The sequence below is a fragment of the Synchiropus splendidus genome, chromosome 1 (assembly GCF_027744825.2).
Source record: "Synchiropus splendidus isolate RoL2022-P1 chromosome 1, RoL_Sspl_1.0, whole genome shotgun sequence".
In the NCBI taxonomy this organism is placed as follows: domain Eukaryota; kingdom Metazoa; phylum Chordata; class Actinopteri; order Syngnathiformes; family Callionymidae; genus Synchiropus; species Synchiropus splendidus.
This window is the reverse complement of record NC_071334.1, coordinates 67,755,593-67,780,522: the sequence shown is the minus strand read 5'-3', so window position 1 is coordinate 67,780,522 and position 24,930 is coordinate 67,755,593. Positions and strand designations below refer to the sequence as shown.

The window sequence follows — 24,930 nt, the reverse complement described above, 5'->3', positions numbered from 1 at the left end:
ACTTGTAAATCAATGCTAAACAAATAGTGATGGGCACTTCCAGTGGTAGGGCTGCGTATCGCCACGTCCTTCACAATACAATACTGTCACGATATTTTGCCCATGATAGCAATAATATCGCTACTCTGTGATTCTGCGGTGGATGACATATTGGATGACATTTCGTCCGCTATACATCATGATAGATGTGATTCTTGAGAAATTCTGAATTTATTGACTAAACAATTCTAGTTTTCAATCATGAAAAGTAAATCTCTCTCCAATCAGCAGCGGTCCATCTCTTCATATGTCTCACCAAAATGCGCGACTTGAGTTCCACGAGCGACAGACATCCGTTATTATGAGTTTTTTTCTGGGATTTTTCCGCTAAAAACATCCTGAAAGCATGTGTCTTGATGTTTCTACATGGTTTCTACGTGGTTTACGCTCATTTAAGCCCTGGTGGTGCACCACACGTGTTTTACATGGAGCAAAAACCTTGCACTGAATCCATTTCAGAACAAATTCAAACCAGTGAAACTAACTATATATTGCAAAGTGACTGTTCTTTCCACTCACACAGCACATTTTCACGTCGCAGAGTCTGCCTGTAAAAAGCAGTGCTATTACCCATGTCGAGGGGTGGCGTGGGGAGCTCAAGTCCTTGTTCTGGTTCAACTCAATAGTCACCAGAGTCAGAAGTGCAGCTATATTATTGGACTGGGTATTTTAATGGACTCGGTACTCAGTCAAGCTCAGTGCTTGACTGTGGTCATGACAGAGAGACCACCAAACAGGAGTTTGAAAACATCAGAAGCCCAGTTTGATTTGGTGTTATGTTTTTATATCCTAAAATAGTTACTACAATACCTGCGTTCCTGGTATCAAGACAAAGTAAGAAAGAAGATGCCGTCGTCCACGCAAGCTATTCTCCCTGAGCCTTGGAACATAAGCAACTTCTTAATAAATTCCATTTACAGCAAGGTAACCTGTTCGCACTATCAACAGAATGAGAGGTCTTTGGGTTTCTGATGTGCTTGCTCGATATTTTTATCACTCTACCAGGGCCGCAGGAAATGACTTGGCAGGCTGGAATTGCCGGGAAAAGTGGAAGGTTCTTCTACTTCCCTTTCAAACATGGAGACTACTTGTTTGCCCCCCGTGACTCATGTACACTTTTTTTTTTTTCATTCTGCAATACGCTTCCATTTCCATTTGACAAAGTCATCTCCTTCAGCAGCAACAGTGAGGCAACGTTGATGCCGCCGGGGCAGCAGCTTCCCCCTCCCTGCGTAGATTTGTGAGGGAAGGGATGAAATGAATCCCACTCTCAAGTTATCCCATGACCTCTGTGTGCCTGTTTATTTTGGCAGTTTACTGTGGTGGAATTGTTCTCATAGAATATATGTGGTATAACTAGGCACCTTCCTTGATAGTTAGTAATTATGCCAAGTGAGTTCTACTTGTCTTTGCCTACTTTGCGTTTCCTAGTGTGTGTTGGAATTGTTATCATAGTCAGACAACATCAACATAGTATTAAAAGTTGTGTCTCTGACCAGCAGAGTTCACTTCTTATTGACGGATGCTTCTTGTTCTTGTAAGCGTGGATGTCATGACTTGAAAAGTTTGTCAAGTGTGCATCTGCAAACACGGTGATCTGGAGGGCGTGGAGCTGCTCCATGCACATGCTCCGTGCTGGTATCACTCTCACGCCACTAGTGTGCGTTGAGATTGGTGAGACAGCTGGGTGGAAGCGTGGCCTCACAGTGAGAGACGGCCCGTCAGCAGCTGGGACAGTCCAACTGCAGATTGATGCCGTGTGGTAATGCAGCAGATTAGAGACCGCATTCTGTCAACGCTAAATCCACCCTCTCCACCATTCCTACTACTTAATCCCGCTGCTGGATCAAGGACACTTCCCTGTCAGAAACACTAGATTTTGGTCTGATTCTGATTTGTTCGTATACGTTTTTTTTATTAATATGGTTGTATTCTGAACGTCTTTTATAAGCATCTGACTCCAATTTCATGTTAGGGATTTACAGCACTGTGCTGTATGTGGGGCATCGGTGGTGAGATGAGCTGCATGCGTGGACCGACCCACTGACACCCCATGTTTAGCTAGTCACATTGCTGTTGGTGAATATGTGTCAGGGCGAGGGAAGGAGAGGATGATGGGGGATTCAGCCATGCGTACCAGTTTAGAACGCGTCCAAATTTAAGATTCCTCTTGAATCGCTCGGATATATCCAACTCTCTCAAACTGCACACTTGGCATGTGGTGTTGTTTGTGAAAATCGATGGCGATGACGATGATGATGTGGCAAATGTCCGGTTGAAACTATATTAGAATTGAAATTGCTCAAAATATGGTGTGAAAGCCATGTGTCCTTTTGATATCTCCTCTGTGTTCAGATGCTTTGGGTAGCGACGGTCAAGTAGCCTCAGGCATTTCTCCTCTTACTGTACATTTAGTTCAGAGAATGACGACGTCATGACTAGTTGACTCATGAACCCGTCTTTGTCTCATTTAATAGTCCATTATAATTGACTCTGTTGACTAGTCCTTACAGCCCGAGTGCACCATAGTGATATTTCATAAATAAATGCTGGAAAATGTCCAGGTAGGAACATCTGTCTCAGCGAAGCCAACTACGACAATTGTTGAATTTGACGATTCCAGGAACTGTGAAATACAACTGAAGGTCGACCTGACTGGGCCATAACCATAAAATAGCTTTAATGCATATGATATTGTCAGTGTCCCATCACATTCTCTGAGGAAAATACCTTTTGTTAAGAACTCCTATTACATTGTTGTTATTGTATTGTTACACAATCTTTGGTCTGTGACTGGTTGCAGCGCTATTGTGCAGATTAAATATTTATATACTATCATAGTATATCATCAAGTATCACGATATTTGAGACGCAAATATACCAATACACTGACAGTTTGACTGCATTGATATTTTCTTACTCCCCGTAGAATTACAGTATCATGTTATCAAGCACAAAATTCCATTTTCATATCTTTCATATGCGTCTCCTTTTTTTTTTTTTGGGAGGGGGGGGGGCACCAGGCAACAGCTAGCATGACGGTTAACATCCTGTATATCCTGTGGTTCTATTTAACACTGCAACTGGGCCCTGATTCACGGCCGATCCCACAACAAGATGAAATCCCCTTCATGTGTAGGAAATGTGGACAGCAGACGTGTGAATTAACTTCAAGGTCACCATGACTGGTGCAGCAGATTCACACTATGCTTTGTTTACCAGTTCACTTGGTACTTGGTTTGGATATTGTAATTAATTTAAGCATTCAGTTACTTCCTATGTATTCATGTATTGAATAAACCTAATTACATGTAAAGTTGCAGCTATTCTGCAGGGGTCCGCGTGTTGGCCATTGTATCTGGGTCACATTTCCTGGACACTTATAAACCAAACATGAATTATGCATAACACAGTAAAGTCCTCTCTGCTGAAATATTCCAGACCTCTAGACAAGCTCTGGTTTGATACTTGATCCTCCGTCTGTTCTGATTCTTTGTCCTCCGTCTATCTAACATTAACATTTTATCTTTTATGTTAGCAGTGAATCTGAGTAGCAGCCTGTGATAGTGGTCGATATTTATTGGCTTCCATGGCGAGCGGGTGCAAGTATTGGCTGGTGACAAACAAGCACAACTTTGACACTTCTAAAATGTCACATTTGAAAGTTGTTAGAATGGTTTTTAGGAGTGTGAGTGTCAGTCTGGGACGTGATTTCATTTGCTCTCGGGCCACCTTTCTCTTCCTGCTCCATCAGCACAGCTCATTTAAAAGCCTCCGGTGTGTCTGCGCGTGACGCTACATCCACTTGTCTTGTGAGGGAGCGAGAGACAGACAGAGGAAATGAGTGGTAGTCAATAACGGGCTCTGAGAGATGACCGGCACAACAAGACAGCTGGCTTGTATTTGTTAGAGAAGCTGGTGGGCTGAGCCAAGACTGACCTGCATACTAACTGACTGGTTATTTGCCACAAATAAACTAAAGATGATCTATTTCAATCATGTAAACAACTACGTTGCAAAAAAAATGAGTGAAAAATATAAGAGAATAATAATACTGGAAGAAGAGAACAATAAAAAATAGTTACGCTTTAGATTGGGATCACTAATGAACATGTAATAAACTGGTTATTACTGACTGTTAATAATGAATTATGACAGTGGTGTTTAGAGAGAATCACTCTCATTACTCTTTTTTTGTAGTTGGAAGAGTGTAGTTTTGTAGGCGCTCATGAAGTCATAGTGAGACTATAAAACCAATTCAAATATTTTCTAGTCCGTTGTCCGTTATATATATATATATATGCTGTATATATATATATATATATATATATATATACATATGTATATATATATATGTATATATATATATATATATGTATGTACGGTAAACTAAAAAAGGAAGAGTTGGTGTGTTGCCAGTTGGTGAGTCAGTTTTGATCTCGTCCATGATTTGCTCTGACCAAGACTGAAGTGCGGTCAAAGATGGTTTTGTTTCAAATTAAAAATGTGGTCTTCTTCCTCTCATAGGTCTCTCCACGATCCCTGAGCAGTGACGGAAGGTCTCTACGTCCCCTCCAAAGAGAGATCCCCCAGCTACCTGTCACCCCGCCAACCTCGCTCCCCATACCTGGGTGGTCTATGAAGAACACTTTTTAATCTTATTTCACAGCTTTTCTGTGCTCAGTGGAATAAGTGCAGAGCATTGCTGGCGATCAAAGAGGGAGATGGAAAACTGGATCTGCTCTTGGGAATGTCAGTGACGACAACTGGAATGATGGATCTCTGAAGTGCCTGGTTTCTAGAGGAACCCACAGAGCCAAAAACATGTCCTGAGAGAGAGAGAGAACGGTGTTCTACGCTTTCATCTCAATAACATTTTGTTTCAGTGAAGACGAGGCAGAATTCAGTAGCTGCTTCTCAGTCGGCTTCCAGCTACCTGGACCTTTTCTTTCATTCTCTCCTGGGTCCTCTGACTTGGCTTCAACCATTCGCCCCTCTCTCACAACGGCAGTCCTCCCCCCCCGTCCTCGTCCCCAATCATCCTCCATTCCTTCTTCCCCTCACCATCATCATCATCACCACCACCACCATCAGCAACATTATCACCACCACCACCACCACTTCTCCCCATCGTCCCCTCGTTTCTCACCCCCGCCCTACACCACGTCTGCACCAGTGGTCATCATGGCTACGGCCGCCACAGCGTCCTCCTCTTCATCTTCCCCATCCTCGTCGTCAGCCAACGGCAGTGCGCGAGAGCATCTGCTGGCCGTGCGCCGGCGCCACCCGCACTCCCGGCCCTACACCATAGGGCCGGACAATCTTCGGAGCTTGTCACTGCAGGGCTCCGTTGGTACCTGTGCGTCGACGTGTGTGACGTCCGAGGAGCAGTCGGAAACAGCTGGCGTGAGCCTGCAGAGAGCCAACAGTGACACTGACCTGGTGACGTCAGACAGCCGCTCTTCACTGACAGCGTCCACGTATCAGCTGACTCTGGGGCACACTCATCTGGTCATCTCCTGGGATATCAAGGAGGAAGTGGATGCCACGGACTGGATCGGCCTGTACCACATTGGTGAGTCCATGTACACCTTTGTCGTCTTTGTATTCAACAATAACATTAACTAGGAAAAAACACTGTGACAGTGCAGACCTCTGCCAAAAACGCAGCATTCAGTCTAATCAATGCAACGCCTTTCGTGATTCAAGAATTGCATTGACTCACGGCAAGTAATCCAAGAAGGGCCACAAGTGTATCAGTACACGGTAGTGGTGAGTCTCACCTACTGTAAAAATATCGAACGGGCGAAGAACGGGGCCACACACGATTAACCATAACTACTGGCTGATTTGTTTTTAAACTGATGTTATTTTACTTGAAATACAATTTGATTTGAAAGTTTCAACTGTTGCTTTGGGGCTAGAATAAGCGGTGACTATGCCAGCACTATCCCAGTGCAAGTACAAACAATTGGATCCCGAGGTCGGAATCAACAGGCTCATGAAACAACCAAAGCAATCTGATGATTTACATTCTAAATGTTTTCTCTGGACCCAAATGTTGCAGGCTCCCTTTTCCATTGCACTTGTTGCTTTACAATCTCAGATTAAACTGAGTAGTTTTTTTTTCATTGAGGAAAAGTGAATTGCTTAAATTAAGTTGGAATCTTTTAGTTTCATTTGTGAACAGACGCTAAGTGGAGAAACGTCTTCAAGCAAATGATAGTATGTGAGTTTTTGTGCCATTGTCTGTAGCGCCAGCATTTTAGGTCTTAAAAAACACTTTGGAAACACAGCTAACTTATTGTTAATGTGGTCTGGCACTGGGACTGCTTTTATCATTGAAAAATCCACATTCTATCATTCTTCATTGAAGCCAGTTGTGTTTGAATAACATTGTCTTGGTGTCAGTGATCTTCAAGATTCTGATTTTAGCACATACTTTGTCGGAACAAAAGTATGGACATGTATATAGCACATTATTTGTGATGGTATTCATTCTTTATTAAAAATGCAAGTTTATTATTAGATACCGTTTTGGACTTTTAAGTCCAAAATAAAGAACTTGTATATTAAGAACTTGTTTCTGGATCCACATAGAAGGAAAATGGGTCGTCCGGGGGTGTAGAACTGTGGTAAAATGATCTGGATATTGTCTTATTTAATCCAGATCCAGCTCTGTGTTCTACTGCTCTCTCTGAGCAGAGGTTTTTGTTGATGCAGGCTCTCAGTCACTGAAACAATTTCATCATCTACCGTCATTGACCTTCTTTTGTTCCATGGGTGCCACTCAGATGTGTCGAAGATAACCTGCCTGTTCGAATTTGTACAGGCAGTGGTTTGTAACATCGTGGTAAGGGGATGTCCCAGTGGTGGGACAGTGTCTGTAGGTCTGTGTGTGGGAGGGGTTTATGTTATGTGTTGATATATTTGGTAGCAGAGCCTAAAAACCTGTGGTTATCCTGGTCTAATGTCTGTTGTAGCAGTGTGAATCGATGATGCTGCTGGTTTCTAAAATGAAAGAGACACCTTATTCAAAATGAGACCATGTCCATTCAGACCCTGGTTCTTGAGAGCAGTCTTTCCCTCAGAGAAGAACTGGTGAAATCTGAGACTTCCATTCCTCCACACACGCTGGAGCTCTCTGTTGCTATTGATTCACTCGGGGTATTTCTGGGATTCCTCTTCCCCTGAGATACGGCCTCTTTCCTGGCCTGGCCTTTTTCCTGCTGGGCATCTGGAGATCCATAACCTGACCCTGCTGTGTGTCTGACCTGTGTGCGAAACCAAAAGAAATGTGTCACGGTGCCAGACTGTGGTTAACAAGGCTCGGGTGGATGTGTGGTCGTCAGTTCAGGTGTGAGGAATACTTATTTGTTGTCACCAACAAAGGCTAAGGATTGATGTTGACCTGGCATGACAGAGGCCAAGTGATACGACTGTACCTACGGCAGTAGTGGGGGCTGGTGACAGACGACCCAGGGGGAAACAAGTCATTTGTCATCCTTTGCAGAGGATGTAGACATTAATGTTTGATGCCTTGACAGGCTCAGGCTGTCGTATGGTTTATGACGTGTTGCCATCGTCTCCCTCAGGAACAAGCTGCTTTGTTGGTGACTTGTTAATGGAGGTTTGGCTTTCATGCATAGACTTTTGATGAGAGCCACATTCAGCGCTCTGCAGAGCTCTCCTCCTCCTCCACCACCAAGGCGATGGTTTTCAGCAGGAAGCTGTCCTAAATCATACTGCCTTGAATTTCGGGATGGTCTCCCGCCAAATATCTAAATATCTATACAATATGATCATGATTTTGGAGAAAATAAATAATTTAATTTTAAAGGTGGTTTTTAATAAGTGTTATTTATAATACACAAAACCGCTACATGTGGAATAACAAGGTGCAAGAACACCTTTGGTCAGTAAAATTTTAGGACTCACAAACCATATAGAGAACTCTGCTCAGAAAACAGAAACAGATCTTCCTTAAATAACCAACAGCAAACCTCCATCAAATTTCTCTGCAGTTCTACGGCCCAGGACGGCTTTCCATCGCTTAGATGGTGTTAATCCTGAAGCTACAACCTCAGAGGAGAGATGCTGGGCCACTTCTCCAGCTCCACCAACAAGTCCAGTGACACGGGTTCTGATTCTGGTTTAAAGATAAGAGTTTGCCTCAAATATTGTGGTGTGTTTCAACTTTCACAAGATGTAGACATGCATGTAGGAAGTCGGATGCTTACCATTGGCTGGCTTCGACTTTCTTATCCTCGACAACCAGGAAGTGAGGCGTGTGGTTGGAGGCTCTTAGCAGTAAATTGAAGGGCAAGCACAAAAGTGGCATTAGCAACCTCCTCTGCTTAACATGCTGAACATGGGAAATTGACATGTTGATGATTTCACATTATGAATATCCTGACTGTTCACATCTTGATATCGATAGCAGGCTTCTCCCCATCACTTTAGCGGCATATGTTTTCCCTATGATGGAATTTTGCCCCCCCCCCATGCTGAGATTTTCTCAGCGCAGGGGGGGTTTTCCACAGTTTCTGTTGGCATCAAGTCAAGTGTGACTCACATTGTCGGTGTTGGTACCAATCTGTCCTCTTTCTGAATGTGTCCTGCCTGCCGTAATATCTGGCAGATACAATAGTTTTATTCAAATGTTTCAATGAGCCAGAGAAAATTGCAAAGAAGGATGAAGGGGTATTGTTTTTATTTGATATGGCAGCAAAATTCGAATGGACTCCTTAGCAGACACTTGTGCACATCTGAACATCCCTCTGTTGGAGCTAAATTGGCAATTATCTGTTGAAAAGTGAAGTCTATGATGATTCAGTCTCACTTCGTATGAAGCTTTTCAAAGTAATACTGTATAACACATACAAATCCCCAGCTGTCCTTCATGTTTTTAAAGGTTAGTGACACTGTGAAATGACTGTTTTTGCTTTTTATTAAATGCCTTTTCTAGATGAGACCTGTGTTGCCAATGTGTGGGACTCTAAGAACCGAGGCGTGAATGGCACCCAAAAAGGACAAATAGTGTGGAGACTGGAACCTGGACCCTACTTTATGGAGCGTATGTTAACTTGCTTCTACTTCATATTGTTTTTTTTTTATAACGTGCCTTACAACCTATGAACTCTCTGCAGCTGAGACAAAGATCTGCTTCAAATACTATCATGGTGTGAGTGGAGCACTGAGAGCTACGACTCCGTGTATCACAGTCAAGAACCCCGGAGTACTGGTATGTCCTAAGCTGTATTCAAAGTTTCACTAAACACTGCAGCTTTGCAGCTTTCCACACTGCCACATTCCTCAGAAATTACAATATCATTTTGTTTAGAAAAAAAAATTAAAATAAATTTTTTTTTTAAGGTTTCATAAATATTTTTGACGTAGTCTATGATTTATCTAAGCACTAAGATAAGTTTTGGCTATGATTTTTTTTTTAATTTACTTTCAATTGATGAATTGATTCATGCTTTCTCAGGTGGGAAGTGAGGGACAGGCTGTGGACCAAGCAGCTTCCGAACTTAGTCGCAAGCTTGTAAGCTTCACTCTGTCAGGTGGGTGTGCTCGTCGTTTTTCACTTTCACAGAACTTCCATCAAAGTCTCTTTGAGTTGGAAACACGCTTTCTGTTGCAGCTATCCGGGCGGTTGGCTTGAAAAAGGGCATGTTCTTCAACCCAGACCCATACCTGAAGATGTCCATTCAGCCAGGGAAAAGGAGCGGGCTTCCAAAATTTACTCACCACGGCCAGGAGCGCAGAACTTCCATCATTGCCAACACTACAAATCCTGTGTGGCACGGAGAGGTTGGCAGAGACTCACGGCAGCAAATAACTATGCAGTCCAGAAATAACTAGGGGGAAGAAGTTGTTTTTGGAAGGAGCATTTACAGCGTGTGAGGCAGATATATTTACTGATCCTGATTCCATTTTTTTTTCGCATAATTTGAAGTGCTTTGTCCCTCTGGTACCTGTAAAGGTTATCTATATTACTATATTATTAATGCGTTCAGCCTCAAAATAACAATGTCACAGGGACCCTTATATGTATAAAGTCACATCTGAATTCTCTGTATTTTCTTTGAGAAGTCTTGGAAATAACGCCTTTGCTCTCTGGCCTTTGCCCCTCCCCACCAGAAATACACCTTTGTTGCTCTTATGAGCGATGTCCTGGAGATCGAAGTGAAAGACAAGTTTGCGAAGAGCCGGCCAATCATCAAGCGCTTTTTGGGTCAGCTGATCATCCCGCTGCAGAGACTTCTAGAAGGGCCAACAGCTGAGTAAGTCACACAGCTCAGCCAAATGCAAACACACATGGGTTTTTATGAATTTATTTTCTCAACACTTACATTATGGCATGACATTTAAACAGAAGTAGTTTATTACAGGGAGAGTTTTCAGTCCATCCTGTGTAACAATTCATCATGGATAAACCTCTTATTTTAGGAATGTGGAACATTCATTTTAAGCACAAAACTCATGCGCTATTCTCTGTTAGTTTCCTCTCTGCCTCTCCTAACTTGTCGATTTCACTGTGTCCAAATAGCCAGCAGCCAGTCAGCTACAGTTTGTGTCGTCGACTTCCGACCGATCATGTCAGTGGGCAGCTTCTTTTCAGAGTGGACATCACGTCTACTGGACATGAAGGTGTGTTAAACTCCATGTGTGGGACTTTTGTCGATCTCGTATCTTGCATAAGACCCTTGTCTCTTCACAATATAAGGCTCCCCAGATGCATTGGGGATCCTCGGAGGCACAATGAACATGGATCCAGGGAGCCCGTCTGACGATGAAGACCTCCCGCACCCGTCATCTTCAAGGGTGCTTTACGGACCCTCGCCGAGCATGTCTGATGAAGGTCCCCAGCTTGTGAATGGGGCGTGTAACTATAGTGATTCAGTGTGGCGAGATCCCAGCCAGTCCGGGGCTGAAGATGTTTTCCCCCCTCCTTTGATTCCCCACACGCACAGACAGGTGTCGCTGAACGATTACTTAGACAATATTGAGTCCCCGCGGAGTCCCAGTGACAGACCTTTGGTGGGGCCGCTCCCCAAACTTCGCTCCAGCTTCCCGACAGACACGAGACTCAACGCAATGCTCCACATCGACTCAGATGAGGATGAAGAGACATCAGGACAACAAAGGGACCAGTCACAGGAAGGCAAGGGCTCCGATGCAGCAGCATCAGGACCAGCTGCACCCGAGTCGTCGCAAGAGTGTGGAGCCGCTGCTGGGGCCGCCATGGTGACAGAAGCTGGTGCTTTTGCCGGGACTCAGTCTGAAGCTGTGGCTCCTGACCCTGAGGTCCAGTCTGGGTCTTCCACTGGTACAACTGCCGAGGCTGCAGCGGCAGAAGGGTTAGATGGTCACCACGAAGCATCTGGGGGAGCTGCTGTCGGAGAGACACTACAGATAGGGCCAGTGGAGTCTGGTCGGGAGCAGAACAGAACCAGCGTCATCCATGGTGGAATCTGCAATTCCTCTCTAAGCAACTGTCCGCTATCACCCATACCAGTAAGTGGTTAAAGATGACAGCTGATCTTACCACAGGTGTACTTAAGCATGTCTCTCTGCGTCGTGTGTAACCAGGAGGTGGAAACAAAAGAATTGGCTCCAAAGGCAGAAGAAGAAGGTGCCGAGTCATCAAGCAGTGAGGCAAATGGGCCTGTGGCTGGAGGCACCACGGCTGATACCAACGTGACAGACGCCGGAGCTTCTGAAGGTAGTATAATTCCCAAGAATATTCTATTCTTCTCAATGGGCTTTGAAGAAAGAATTGTCACAGTCACTGTATATTAAATTCACTGTTCAAATGTAGTCTCAAAAGATGCCAAAAGATTAAAACTTCTCGTGCTCTTCTCGATGTGGGAATTTTAGGAGCCACAGCTGGCAGTGTGGAAAGACAAGGAGAGCAGGACGAGGAGCAGCTGGAGGTCTGGAGAAGGCGATCTGAAAGTGGATCACAGAACCAGGAAACTGGGTCTGTGGTAGAGGAAGGTAAGTAGTTTGACTGCAGGGCCCACTCACTCAAATGAGTCTCAGTTTTAGTTGATTTATTGTTTGACTATCTGCAGGCGCAACTGCACAGGTCAACGGCCACCAGTCAGTTCGCTCCTTGCCCTCTGTCCGCCACGACATCAGCCGCTACCAAAGAGTGGATGAGCCCCTCCCACCAAGTATGTGTGTGTGTGTGTGCATAAAGAACAAGGTGTCCCTTAAGACACGTGTTTTCAAATGTGTTCTGGTGGTGAAAATAAAAATAAAAATCAAGCTCTATATCAGGGCAGTTCTATGGCCTGCTGCTCCATCATGCACAGATGGAGTCGTATGTCGTCATGTTTATAGAATTTGGATAAGGAATCACAAGCTTGTCTCTGTTGAGGGATTTTTGCCAGAAGAAAAATCTATAAAATAAATAAGAAATTCAGGAGAAAAAGAAATGCACAAAATATAAATGGAATTATATTGAAAAAAAATATATGGGAGAACAAATGTAAATGCAAAAGACGTTGCAACAAAGCATGTCTTTTTCAAACATCAATGGATAAAGAAACAGATAAATGAAATATTCTCAGGGAAAAAATCATGCAACTATTGTATATTCGGGTGAAAAAGACAAGCAAATTGAAAAATATATTTTTGGAACCATGGTCAGTATTGTTGAAAATAAAAGACAAGTGTACAATTAAATAATAAAAATAAATAGAAATGTATGTATTTAAAGGAAAGTAGAACAACAGAAGGAATTCAAGTGTTCAGATAAATGTGCATTGAAACAGATTTAAACAGTTTTACTCTCATCTCACGAGGGCCAAATAAATGCAGGCAGAGGGCCTGGATCTGTTGTCCATTTGTACCTAGATACCTCAAGTCTCAGTAGAATGTAACTCGTCCAATGATGATGCTACGCCTGGCTTCGGAAGGCTCCAGGTGTCTTATCATGTCTCTGTCGCTCTTTACCAGACTGGGAGGCTCGTATCGACAGCCACGGTCGAATCTTCTATGTGGATCATGTAAACCGAACCACGACCTGGCAGCGCCCCACTGCTCCACCTGCCCCACAGACCCTGCAGAGATCCAACTCCATTCAGCAGATGGAGCAGCTGAACCGCAGGTATTCAACACACCGATGATGCCGTTAGACTTTGCAAAGCAAGTCCTCACAAGGTTCTTTTTCCCCTCAGATATCAGAGCATACGGAGGACGATAACCAACGACAGCAGACCGGAGGAGCTCCCAGCCGGGGAATTGCTGCCAGACGAGACTGATTTGCAACCGTCCTCCTCAGGTACTCCTCGAACAGCAACGTGTCTCGGCCAGGGTGGATTAATGATTCATCTTGTCTTGGGTTGTAGTTGAGCCAGTTGAGACCACCAAACCAGAACAAGACCATAGATGCGGGAGAAAGCGAGACAGAGACCAAACTGACATATAGAGCAAACGTCTAGTTTCTGAAAAGCTATGAAAGCATTTACATTTTTGATACATTGTTTTCTGGTCTCGCGCACCTCATTGGTCCTGGTCTCAACTCTCCCTTTAAGTCTTGGTCTTGGACTTGGTCTCTGTATGCGCTGCTCTCTGTCAGGACTCAGGACTGACTACAGCACGAATCGTCTGTACTGTTTGTTGACAGAGCTGCGTCGGGACAACAGCGTGCCACAGGCCAGCTCCAGGTCTCGACTCACCCTGCTGCTGCAGTCTCCCAGCGCCCGGTTCCTCACCAGCCCGGACTTCTTCACTGTGCTTCACTCCAATCCTGTATGGACCCGTTTGCTCTCTTCAATCTGCCTAACGTCCCTCTGTTCCTTCCTCATACACCATCCGCTACCACACTGCTTTTCAGAAAAATAGCAGTTGAAACTCAACATTTCCTTGACCAGGCTTGGTTATCACAATCGCAGCTCTTACACGAGCACTGTAAAAACTATTCATAGCAATTACATTCCATCTGATTATGACACAAACACTTATACAAGAGTACAACCAACCATCGCAGTTTTTAAGATGCGTACATTTTTATGTAGGTTTACTTTCGATGATGTCCTCTGTTGATCTCTTTTAAAAACCTTTATCTCTTCTCTTTTTCTCTCTCATCTTTATTATATTTATTGAGTGAGCTGACATCTCATTATTGCCTTTGATGCTAAAACGTGTGGCTGAAATTCTCTGGTACACTGGTGGTGGGACGTCAACTAACAAGCCTTCCTCTCTGTGGTGGCTCTTTCGCGGCTGTCACATCTGTCTCCCGGCATGCCTTCACCGCCAGAGTGCCTACCGCATGTTCACCACCAACACGTGTCTGAAACACATGATAAGCAAAGTTCGAAGAGACGCTCACCACTTTGAGCGCTACCAGCACAACCGGGACTTGGTGGCCTTCCTCAACATGTTTGCCAACAAACAGCTGGATCTGCCGCGAGGGTGGGAGATGAAGCACGACCACACTGGCAAGGTGGGACCCACCTGTTTACCGAGCGTCTAACAGGCTTGTTTCACGAGCAAGCGCCGTTGTCCATCCACAGCCTTTCTTCGTCGACCATAACTGCCGAGCCACGACATTCATCGACCCCCGGCTGCCCCTCCAGAGCGCCCGCCCCCCAAGCCTCCTGGCGCACCGGCAGCACCTGACCCGCCAGCGCAGCCGGAGTGCTGGCGAGGTCAGCCCGCGTAGACTAGTGGGTCTTCCTCCGTTTTGCGACGGATCATCTCATTTCTGCTGGTGATAAACTCTTTTCTTCTTGTTGGCAGGCCAGTGAAGACTCCCGCCATGGTGGCCCGCCCATCATACCACGCCCCTCAAGTACCTTCACCTCCTCCAGCAGAGGGCAGTGCCAAGACGTTGTACCTGTGGGTCAGTAAATATCCTTTGAATCATTTGAAAGCGTGTGTTAAAATGTATGTGCTTTGTGAATGAGCGGCTCTTCTGGTTTTTTAGCTTACAATGACAAGATTGTGGCTTTCCTCCGACAACCTAACATTTTCGAGGTTTTACAAGAGAGACAACCTGACATCAACCGCAACCATTCACTCAGGTATGAAGCTGTCTTTGGAGACCAAGATAGAAAATGTCTCGATTTCATCAGAGGCGATTTTGACTTGTTTTAATTTTGCAATATAATAATGCAGTAAATGTGACTTTGAAGACAGTGCTGTGCATCAGTGGCCGTATTGTGACATCAGCAACAGAACACACGATGGTTTTTTGACTGTTTTACACGCACGTCAGGTTGAAAACATTGACTGAAAGGAGAAGTGTCCCACTTGTACATGCAAATCATGCTGTGAATGTGACATTTGTCAGCAGTTGCTCTTTGTGCGGTGTGAACAATATATATTTGACAGATTTTTTTGATGGCAATACTGTGTTTGAGAAGCTGAAAGCTGCTCTGTGTGGTGTGGCTGCGTTGTTTTGGAGGATCCTCAGGTTTTGATCATTAATTAATCACGATTCATTGCACTTAAATGTTTTACGAGAGTGATCAAATTAAACTGAAGTTGTCCTTATCACTTGTGAGCGGGCTCCAGTAAACTCCCAGAACATGTTTTTAAGCTTAAACTTTCCTCTCATTTAGTTATTATGACATCACACTATATAATGTAGTGCACCTGGATAATATGTGCAAGTAATCTGCATTATTTGGGTTGAATTATTACTTATCTTTGTGCTGTGCCAGCCTTATCCATAACACAACAGAAAGGCGTGGTGTGTATATATGAAAAATTCAAAGTGGAGACATGGAATCTGTTGCTAGGGAGCTGCTGAGCAGCTGTTTGACTCTGTTCCGATGGCTAAAAACATATGAACAAAATGGCGTGTGTTTGTGAAACCACAGGGAGAAAGTGCAGCTGATCCGCACAGATGGAGTCTCAGGTTTGGCAAGGCTGTCAGGAGACGCCGACCTCGTCATACTGCTAAGGTGAGGTTCTATTTTTGTGTCTGATGAGTCACTTGTTGCCCCATTTTATAGCTCCCTTACTTTCATTCTCGATTCTCTCACCAACATCTCTGCAGTTTATTTGAAGAAGAGGTGATGTCCTATGTGCCTCCTCATGCCTTACTGCACCCCAGCTACTGCCAGTCACCTCGGGGGTCACCTGTCTCCTCGCCACAGAACTCGCCTGGTGAGACACGCTCCATTTCAGAAGACAGTCCCATTGATTGGCTCTAGAAATGAAACCTTTGGTGTTCCCTGTGTTGCCCTCAGGCACTCAGAGAGCAAATGCTCGAGCTCCAGCTCCATACAAGAGAGACTTCGAGGCCAAACTGCGTAACTTTTACCGTAAGCTGGAAACAAAAGGCTATGGCCAAGGACCGGGGAAGCTAAAGTAAAGACCGTGTGCTGTGGTGAGCGTGGGGTTGGTGGGATTCTCAGGCTTACAAGTGTGCGCTTTTTTTAGGTTGATCATTAGACGGGACCATCTGCTGGAAGATGCCTTCAACCAGATCATGTGTTACTCTCGTAAAGACCTGCAGCGCAGCAAGCTCTACGTGAGCTTCGTGGGCGAGGAGGGGTGAGTAAAGACCGAGTCGCTCACCGAAATATCCTGAACATATCTGCGTCTTCAAATTTTCTGATGGTTTGTTCAAACCATGATGCTGAGTGTGATTTTCCTTCCAGGCTGGACTACAGTGGGCCTTCCAGGGAATTCTTCTTCCTGGTCTCCAGAGAGTTGTTCAACCCTTACTACGGTCTGTTTGAGTACTCGGCCAATGACACGTACACAGTCCAGATCAGCCCCATGTCCGCCTTCGTTGACAATCACCATGAATGGTGAGATTTGTTTTTACAATGTTAATCACAGGAATTGATCATACAATTCTGGTGGAGTTCTGAAGGTCCATTTGTATGTTGGGAGCTTTAGAAGGAATTCACTGTGTTGCTTGCAGAAGGAGAAAGCTTGACACATTTATTCAAATCACTAAAATCAACTTCCATGTGAGAAGGAATGCTGTCCCCAATTCCAGAGCCCAATAGATGGCACTCTTGGCTTGAAAATCTTTGAACAACACCTGAAATGTGACCTACTGAAGGTCAATGAGGGCCCTTCACAACTGACAACCAAATGGTTTGGATGCTGCGGCTGCAGCCTGGTGTAGGTGCTGCATGTGCCTGGGCTTAGTGATGACATTGCATCATGTTGTAGGTCGAATTTTTAGAAACGTTTTTTCCGAGTGAATGACAGAACCTGGTTAACAAAACACGACTTCTCTAGGATCATTTTCCAAGCTGCTGTCCGTTCCACTTCCTGGTCTGTCCACTTCTTAAGAGGAAATTACACACCTTTTAATTTGATGCTGGAATAGACTCCAGCACTCCCCGCAACTCTCAACAGGACTAAGCAGTGGTTGACTGAAGATGTATGTATGTGAACGGGATCTGTTCTCGCTACTTCCTTCCCTGAGCATCCTACACTGAGCAGAGTGCTGTGCCAATTTTTACATTTGTTCCTAATAACTTTAAAAGTTTATTATTAAAGTGTTTCAAATTTGATCAACTGCTTTTCTGAACAATAAATCCGTCTTGTAACTGTAACTGTATCGACCTCCGGTGGAGAAATGAAAAAGCAAAACTGACTGACAAGTTCAAAGTTGGCATAAATGTAACACTGTTTTGACTTGTTTTTATCGTTCTTCCTGACTTGCCAATACGTGGAATTTGCTGTGATTTGTTTGTATTGACAGTTTCAGCCTGCACATGCTTGTGGTCAGACCAAGAAGTATCATGTTCAGATTCCAGTTGCAGTAAATAGAAATGTTTCTCTGACATGTAATTTTGTATTGGTAAGTCGGTACAGATTTTTGAGCAATGACAAAGTACACGACAACATATGATGATACATTTATCGTTCAAATCCTTTATTTGAAGTTTCATTCTCTTAAAAAATGGAAACAAAAAAAAAGTTTTCTTCTAAATCCGAATGTAACTGCAGGACGCGAGGTCATCACTAGGTGGCAGCACAGACACATTTGGTGTCTACAGTACATCTGCTACACTGGTTATATTGTAACTCGCCTCCGTTTTGTGTGAGCCAATTCACTCCTTGAGTGAAGGAGGTGTGATATTGAGGTGGTTGATGTGCGTTTCCTGCCCTGTATTTGCTCCTTATACATGTGTTTCCTTTGGTCCAGGTTTCGGTTCAGTGGTCGGATCCTGGGTCTTGCTCTCATTCACCAGTACCTGCTGGACGCCTTCTTCACCAGACCTTTCTATAAGGGTCTACTGCGTATGTACGTACGAGCAGGTCACTTCTCCACCCGACCGTCTCGTTGGAGACGGGAGTTTAATGTCAACAACACTGGTCCTTATCTTTGGTCTGTTGCCGCTTCAGTCCCTGCGACCTCAGCGACCTGGAGTACCTGGATGAGGAGTTCCACCAGTCGCTTCAGTGGATGAAGGACAATGACATCGAGGACATGCTGGACCTCACTTTCACTGTGAACGAAGAGGTTTTTGGTCAGGTAAGCTGGATTTCCTTCTTAAGACTGAAAAGAAACATCACTATTGTTTCTAGTTGTATCTGTTTAAAGAAGGTCTAAGAATTAAAAAGCAGTTATGACGTAGATAATCGGCAGAAAATGAAGTAGAAATGATGGAAAATGATATTTAAAATGCATTGATTTTATTGTAAATAATATGTTTAGAGTCAAACCATCTAACATCAAAGAGCGTTTTATTTAAGTATTATACTGTTCAATTATTTTAAAAAATGTTCCGATAATCGTAAGTGTTTTGGAGTACAGTATTCATATTAGCAGAACATACTGTATAGGTGGAATAGTGTTGCCGTTGCATGTTGCCCGCTGGTCTTTAATACAGTTTGAACTGGGCACAACTGAAAAAACACCACTGGTTTTTGGTGGTTACGTGTGAATGAAATGTGTTGCTGCAGATCACAGAGAGGGAACTGAAGCCTGGGGGTGCCAACATCCCCGTCTCAGAGAAGAACAAAAAGGAATACATCGAGAGCATGGTGAAGTGGAGGATAGAGAGGGGCGTGGTCCAGCAGACCGAGAGTCTGGTGCGAGGATTCTACGAGGTACAAGTCGCTGATTCATTACACACCGTTACAAGAGAGTGGTCAGGCGGGATGGGTCAACAATGCCTCACTCAATCTGTCTCGACGCAGCTCTGAAACGTGTTCCATACTAGCGTCATCTGCTGGAATGAATCCAGCGATGGTCGATTTAGATTGAAGTCACTGCCTACACTGATACATGATGCGGTGAGACAATGTGAAGTCGTGACAAGAGGCATTTTTGGTCCAAGCCTATTGATATTGAATGTATTTTATATAGAGTTCTTGTTGGCACAATATGAGGGCACAACTGACTATCTGAACCCCTTCATGAGCAGTGCAGTGGTTGCATTTGATCAGTAAATGCACAAATAAATGATAAGGTTTGTGAGAAGTTAAAAGGCTGGATTCATCCCAGGTGCATCATTTGCATGCAGAACCCTGTGGTGCCGAAACATGCACGATGTGCCTCAGTTTTAAGTGAGAAAACTGATGCCACATTTGACGTTCAGATATAATGAATAGATATTTATTCTAATAAATGGATATTGGGTGACTCATTGCAGAGATGGCACTGTTCAGGGTCACAATGATGCCTTCATACGCGCATGTGGCATGAGACATGACGGCACTGCGGCACGTTCAGGGCCTTCACTGAATGTTCTGGAACGACGCTCACTTTATAGACCACCAACATTGTTGGATGATACATGTGAAAACACTTTGGGACATAAGCATCAATGTGAAAATCCACTCTGAATCACTCTCAAATACGTACAAGCATTGTCGTGCAAAGTTTCCTAGAATAAAAATATCCTCTAAAACATGGCAAGGAACCAAAGTTCCTCTGATTCATCCATCACCGTTTTGTTTCGGTGTCCCAGGAGAGTCTGTATCTGTATCATAGGTCAGATCTAAATCGTCTGTATCGCACACCCCAGTTTGCAAATTGAATTATTTTCCAAGAACTGAGATGGCAGGAATGTGAAACACACTTTAGCTTGAGTCTGCAAACCTTATTCACTTCATTTATCGCTGTAACATTAAAACTAAAACACTACTCTTCCTTTGACTTGTTGCTCATCGATCGACACTACAGGAGGCGCCTGTTTAATGACACACCTGTATCATTCCGACTAAACAATTGTGCCACCATGCATGTGTGTTGAAAGGTGGTGGACGCCCGGCTGGTGTCTGTGTTCGATGCCAGAGAGCTGGAGCTGGTGATCGCAGGCACAGCTGAGATCGACCTGTCAGACTGGAGGAACAACACCGAGTACAGAGGAGGTAACCCACCTGTCCCACAGTGTGGAGTCTCTTTGTGGGTTCTGCCTTCATTCATTTTGTAAAACTGTGCTTTAATGAACATACTGATCCTGCCTCCGTTAGGTTACCACGACAACCATATTGTTATCCGTTGGTTTTGGGCTGCAGTCGAGAGATTCAATAATGAGCAGAGACTTCGGCTTCTGCAGGTGAGACCTGCAGGACGGGACCTGACCGGAAGTCCCGGCTGCCGCTGCAACACAAGTGGATGAACACCTTCAATGATGTCCTCACATGGCCAAATCACGTGTTCTTGATGTGTCATTTCAGTTTGTCACAGGGACCTCCAGCATTCCTTATGAAGGCTTTGCTTCTCTGCGAGGAAGCAACGGACCCCGGAGGTTCTGCGTGGAGAAGTGGGGGAAAATCACCTCCCTGCCGCGGTAACTGTTTCCTCATATTATCTTATCAGAATCACAAAACTTTATTAAACCCAAGGGAAATTGTGTTCGTAACATGCTCTGGACACAACACATCACAATAAATTAATAAGAAATAATATTATAAAGTGCAAAAAAAAGTGACACAAAAAAGCTTAGAAAACAATGTGCAAGAAAATGCAGTTCAAGAACAGAAAAACATGCCAAAGAATCCTTCACTGTCATTTTTTCTGGGATGAGTTGTACGTTTTAATAGCCACAGGAAGAAAAGACCTTCCTGTGGCGCTCAGTCTTTGAGATGCGTAGTCTCAGTCTGTTGGTCCATGTGCTACTGTACTGGACCAGGAGCTGATGGAGGGGTGGCTGATGTTGTCCAGGATGCTCCTTAGTTTCAGGAGCATCCTTCTCTCTATAACTGTCTCCAAGGAGTCCAGTTTCACCCCCAGTTTCTGTTGAGTCTGTTAGTGTTCGCCACCGTTAATCTGCTGCCCCCAGCAAACCACAGCCAACAGAATTGCACTGGACACCACCGACTCATGAAACACCTTTTTTGTAAAGGGCTTCAGTGTTCCGAGCCCAGTCCAGTTTATTGTCTATGTGAACTCCAAGATATTTAAAGTCCTCGACCATATCCACATTGACCCCTCCGGATGCAAACGGGGGTCACAGGAGACTTGGTCCTCTGTAGGTCCACCACCAGTTCTTTGAACTTTGCCACATTGAGCTGCAGAAGGTTCAGCTCACACCAACACCACAGCTCTGTACTCAGTCTCCTCACCCTTGCTGATACATCCAACTACAGGTATGCCAGAGTCATCAGAGAACTTCTGAAGGTGGCAAGTCTCTGACCGATAGTTGAAGTCCGTGGTGTAAATGGTGAAGAGGAATGGAGAGAGAACAGTTCCCTGTGGTGCCCCTGTATTACTAACTACTGTGTCCGACACAGAGTCCTGCAGGCGCACGTACTGTGGTCTACCCGTCAGGGAGTGCTTAATCCAGGACTATATATTTATGAGGCTCAGTAGCACGGTTCTGAAATGCTGCATCAAGCTGCAGTATAAAGTATTGTTGATAATATTTACTAAATTGTAAATATAAATAAATATAAAATTATAAGTGAAGATAATTCAGTGCAGTGTTATACTAAGCAAGATCCTGAGACGCACCTTAGTGGTGTCACAAGTGGAATAGTGTCACTATTTCTTTAACATTTAAGCTCACACGCGTTATATAATTACATATTAGATATATTTACATCTATTTCACCATTCAGTTTTGGAGCACCGATCATCTCTGATGCGTTTCACCCAAGATCAGGTCATCTTGGGTGAGACCTGCTCTTCTTCCTCAAAAACAGTTGACAACTGACTCAAACCTTCATTGCACTCATCTGTATCCCACCGAATGAAAATAGTGATTCTTCTGTCTTAGAGGTTGAATTTATGTCACAGACCTTTGCTAGCTAGCTTCACTCAGCGGCTCCTCTCCCTCCAGAGCGCACACCTGTTTCAACCGACTGGATCTGCCTCCTTACCCGTCCTTCTCAGTGTTGTATGAGAAGATGCTCACTGCGGTTGAGGAGACCAGCACTTTTGGGCTGGAGTGAGTCCACCAGCAGTCTCTACCAAAACGTGGTGAGAAGCTCACAAGGCACTCTGCATGCTGGGACATGTATATATAATACATTATGTTTGACAACATCTTAATGCTCAGTGTGTCCAACAGGATGAATGCAGAAACACACTGCCTTCTCAAACTCATCACCTGTTTTTGACCAATCGGAGACCAGGATTCCCAGATCTGAGACTGGAGCCCTGACACATTGAAGAGTAAACAAACAAACACTGCCTTCTGTCGCAAGAACTGAGTGGAATCAGCCTTTATAAGCGAAACAGAAACACCATATTTTGATGGATGTGAGGATTCCTCAACCTGGATTCCTGCCAGGAGGTCATTTCTAAGGTGTGCGGGACTTTCCAGACGGTATTTGTGAGTCCACACAATTGCTTTGGTATCCTTGCTATGAATATTTCAGTCTACGAGAACAAATGTTTTTCTAACCTTGTTGCAAACGGAGAGTTGTCGTTTGAATGTATCTAACTTTCTGATGTTGAATATGTTCAGGGCAGTATTTTAATACAGGGAAGCATTCAAGAGAATGAAGCGGATCACTCACAAGTTTGTTTGAGTACTATTGTTTCACGCTTCTTCTAGTGGCAGATTTAGGGAACGACACGTTGTTTTCTTGTCAGATGAATATCTACAGTGAGCTATATTTATATATGAAGGTCTGTCTTACTTAAGCTTGGATTTATTTGACATGAGGTGCACAGTGGTTGTACAATATGATCACATATTTATCGTTACGGTAAGGTAACATGCAGGTTATTGTAGTGATGACTCACCTGCTCCTCCTCAGTGTCCTGTGGCAACGTGATGTTTCTGTATCTTTAGTTAAGAAGCTTTAGTTCAGCCGGCATATACATAAGAAATTCATTTTCATTGGTTTAACTCACTTTCTCTCAACTAATGAACACAAAAAAGTCAGTTGGTATAAGATATCACTGTTGTTGTTTTTTTGTTTCTCATGTTTCCACTTTGCTATGTTGCACTTTGGTTCTCATGTTTAGATATTACAGACTGGGTTTATTCTTATGAAGATAGAGGAGTAGAAATGTGTCAGTTTCTGTAGCTTGTTAAGAGATGAAAACTGTTATAGCAGTCTGTCCATATTACGTCGAGTTCCTCAATGTGAGGGGGCAGTTTTTCATAGCAAAGCACAGGGTAACCAACGGACTGACTCAAAAAAAACGTTTTTTTCCTGTCTCTCTAGATCTGCCACTGATGATATTAGCTCGGGAAAACTGCAAAAATGAGCATTTACTTCAGTCAAAATTTGATTTACGCTCCGTAATAATCATTTGTTTAATTTATGTGTAATTATGATTTTAAAAAGAAGTGGCACATTTTGTCAACTCAGTCTGTGGCACGGTTTTATGATGATTTTGGACCCCTGTTGTCTGAAAGCGGACTTGCTTGTGGACATTTGTGTTCCTCAGTTCCTGCAGGTGAATTCAGGTAGAGCATAGTAATGCATGGACTTTTTCTGTCGAGGTTGTTACCGGTGCGGTTTGAGGTCAATCCTTTTCGTCCTCTTCGCTCACATTCCCTTCTGCACGACGAATGTACTGTACTGTCTGTCCCCCACCGGGACGGCATCACCCGAACCTGTCGACTCCCCGAGCGTCGTGATGCATTTCCTCGTGACTATACTTTAACCATCACCGTTCTGTTCCATGTATTCACCCTCATTTGGAAAACAGTGATCCGATCTTTGAGCTCTATTGATACATTTGAAGATGTGATGATCCCAGCTTGTTTTTATTGGATAACTTATTGTCACGCGACAGACGTTGTTTGCATTTCTATACGAAGAGCACTGCCCTCATGTCTCAGACGGGATTGTACCAAAGTTGCAGCCGCTTCACGCCACTCAGCCAGCCACTCCACTGTACACTCCACCTCACTCTTGGATATGAATGTTTGCAGCACTTGTGTCCTGAAATAAAATGTCATCTCTATGCAAGACTTACACCTCGATTGAATGACTATGATTCATCGTAGAAACTCCACCATGTAAACACACCTGTCCACAAGACTTGAAGTTTATCGTGAGAAAGATCTGTGTTGTATTTGGGAGCAACAATGATACATATTTTATATCATACATAAGTATTTTTATTTCTGCAGAAAATCACTTTAGCAAAAGTATAAGTAACCTATGAGGCTGTTACTATAACTGCGTCACGTTTTGCAATTTTGTCTTAAAAGTCTGAACGCAAACTTCTACATCCACATGACAAATTTAACAAACCTATATGAGCTCCTTCAGAATGGACAGAATATTTGGATGCTGAATCTTCAACCCCAACGTCCCCTTCAAATACGGCCTCGGATGTGTGACGTCATTAGATTCTTCAGCAGCGCGTCCAACTCTTAAGATCATCGTGTGACAGGTGCAACCTCATCTGTTTTATTGTAGCTACGATGGTTAAAGGAAAACTCTGGGCAAATGAAAATACTGACGTTAATTACAGAGAGGTGACATTCCACGTCCCCGGAGCTAACTGATGCAGCCCAGGGTCTCTGCGCCAGCCTT

General features: G+C 44.0%; 1 protein-coding gene across 3 annotated transcripts in view; it reads left to right on the top strand.

Moving 5' to 3' along the window:
• Positions 1 to 24,365, top strand: part of hecw2b (HECT, C2 and WW domain containing E3 ubiquitin protein ligase 2b) — a 28,970-nt gene extending 4,605 nt beyond the window's left edge. The window contains exons 2-32 of one of the 3 annotated variants that reach the window (XM_053869520.1): positions 4,567 to 5,614; positions 9,008 to 9,115; positions 9,189 to 9,283; positions 9,530 to 9,605; positions 9,686 to 9,855; positions 10,186 to 10,328; positions 10,595 to 10,695; positions 10,772 to 11,562; positions 11,638 to 11,770; positions 11,926 to 12,045; positions 12,123 to 12,224; positions 13,012 to 13,162; positions 13,233 to 13,336; positions 13,682 to 13,806; positions 14,315 to 14,500; positions 14,571 to 14,705; positions 14,797 to 14,899; positions 14,984 to 15,080; positions 15,882 to 15,965; positions 16,061 to 16,170; positions 16,254 to 16,374; positions 16,447 to 16,560; positions 16,668 to 16,820; positions 18,179 to 18,277; positions 18,379 to 18,508; positions 18,940 to 19,086; positions 20,238 to 20,352; positions 20,455 to 20,540; positions 20,662 to 20,774; positions 22,266 to 22,405; positions 22,497 to 24,365. In XM_053869520.1, coding sequence (XP_053725495.1) covers positions 5,224 to 5,614; positions 9,008 to 9,115; positions 9,189 to 9,283; positions 9,530 to 9,605; positions 9,686 to 9,855; positions 10,186 to 10,328; positions 10,595 to 10,695; positions 10,772 to 11,562; positions 11,638 to 11,770; positions 11,926 to 12,045; positions 12,123 to 12,224; positions 13,012 to 13,162; positions 13,233 to 13,336; positions 13,682 to 13,806; positions 14,315 to 14,500; positions 14,571 to 14,705; positions 14,797 to 14,899; positions 14,984 to 15,080; positions 15,882 to 15,965; positions 16,061 to 16,170; positions 16,254 to 16,374; positions 16,447 to 16,560; positions 16,668 to 16,820; positions 18,179 to 18,277; positions 18,379 to 18,508; positions 18,940 to 19,086; positions 20,238 to 20,352; positions 20,455 to 20,540; positions 20,662 to 20,774; positions 22,266 to 22,377 — 4,515 coding nt within the window. In that variant the 5' untranslated portion in view covers positions 4,567 to 5,223 and the 3' untranslated portion in view covers positions 22,378 to 22,405; positions 22,497 to 24,365. Of the gene's footprint in view, positions 1 to 4,566; positions 5,615 to 9,007; positions 9,116 to 9,188; positions 9,284 to 9,529; positions 9,606 to 9,685; positions 9,856 to 10,185; positions 10,329 to 10,594; positions 10,696 to 10,771; positions 11,563 to 11,637; positions 11,771 to 11,925; positions 12,046 to 12,122; positions 12,225 to 13,011; positions 13,163 to 13,232; positions 13,337 to 13,681; positions 13,807 to 14,314; positions 14,501 to 14,570; positions 14,724 to 14,796; positions 14,900 to 14,983; positions 15,081 to 15,881; positions 15,966 to 16,060; positions 16,171 to 16,253; positions 16,375 to 16,446; positions 16,561 to 16,667; positions 16,821 to 18,178; positions 18,278 to 18,378; positions 18,509 to 18,939; positions 19,087 to 20,237; positions 20,353 to 20,454; positions 20,541 to 20,661; positions 20,775 to 22,265; positions 22,406 to 22,484 lie in introns of all 3 variants that reach the window. The other 2 variants (XM_053869513.1, XM_053869514.1) reach the window with 2 other exon arrangements.
• Positions 24,366 to 24,930: the final 565 nt, after the last annotated feature.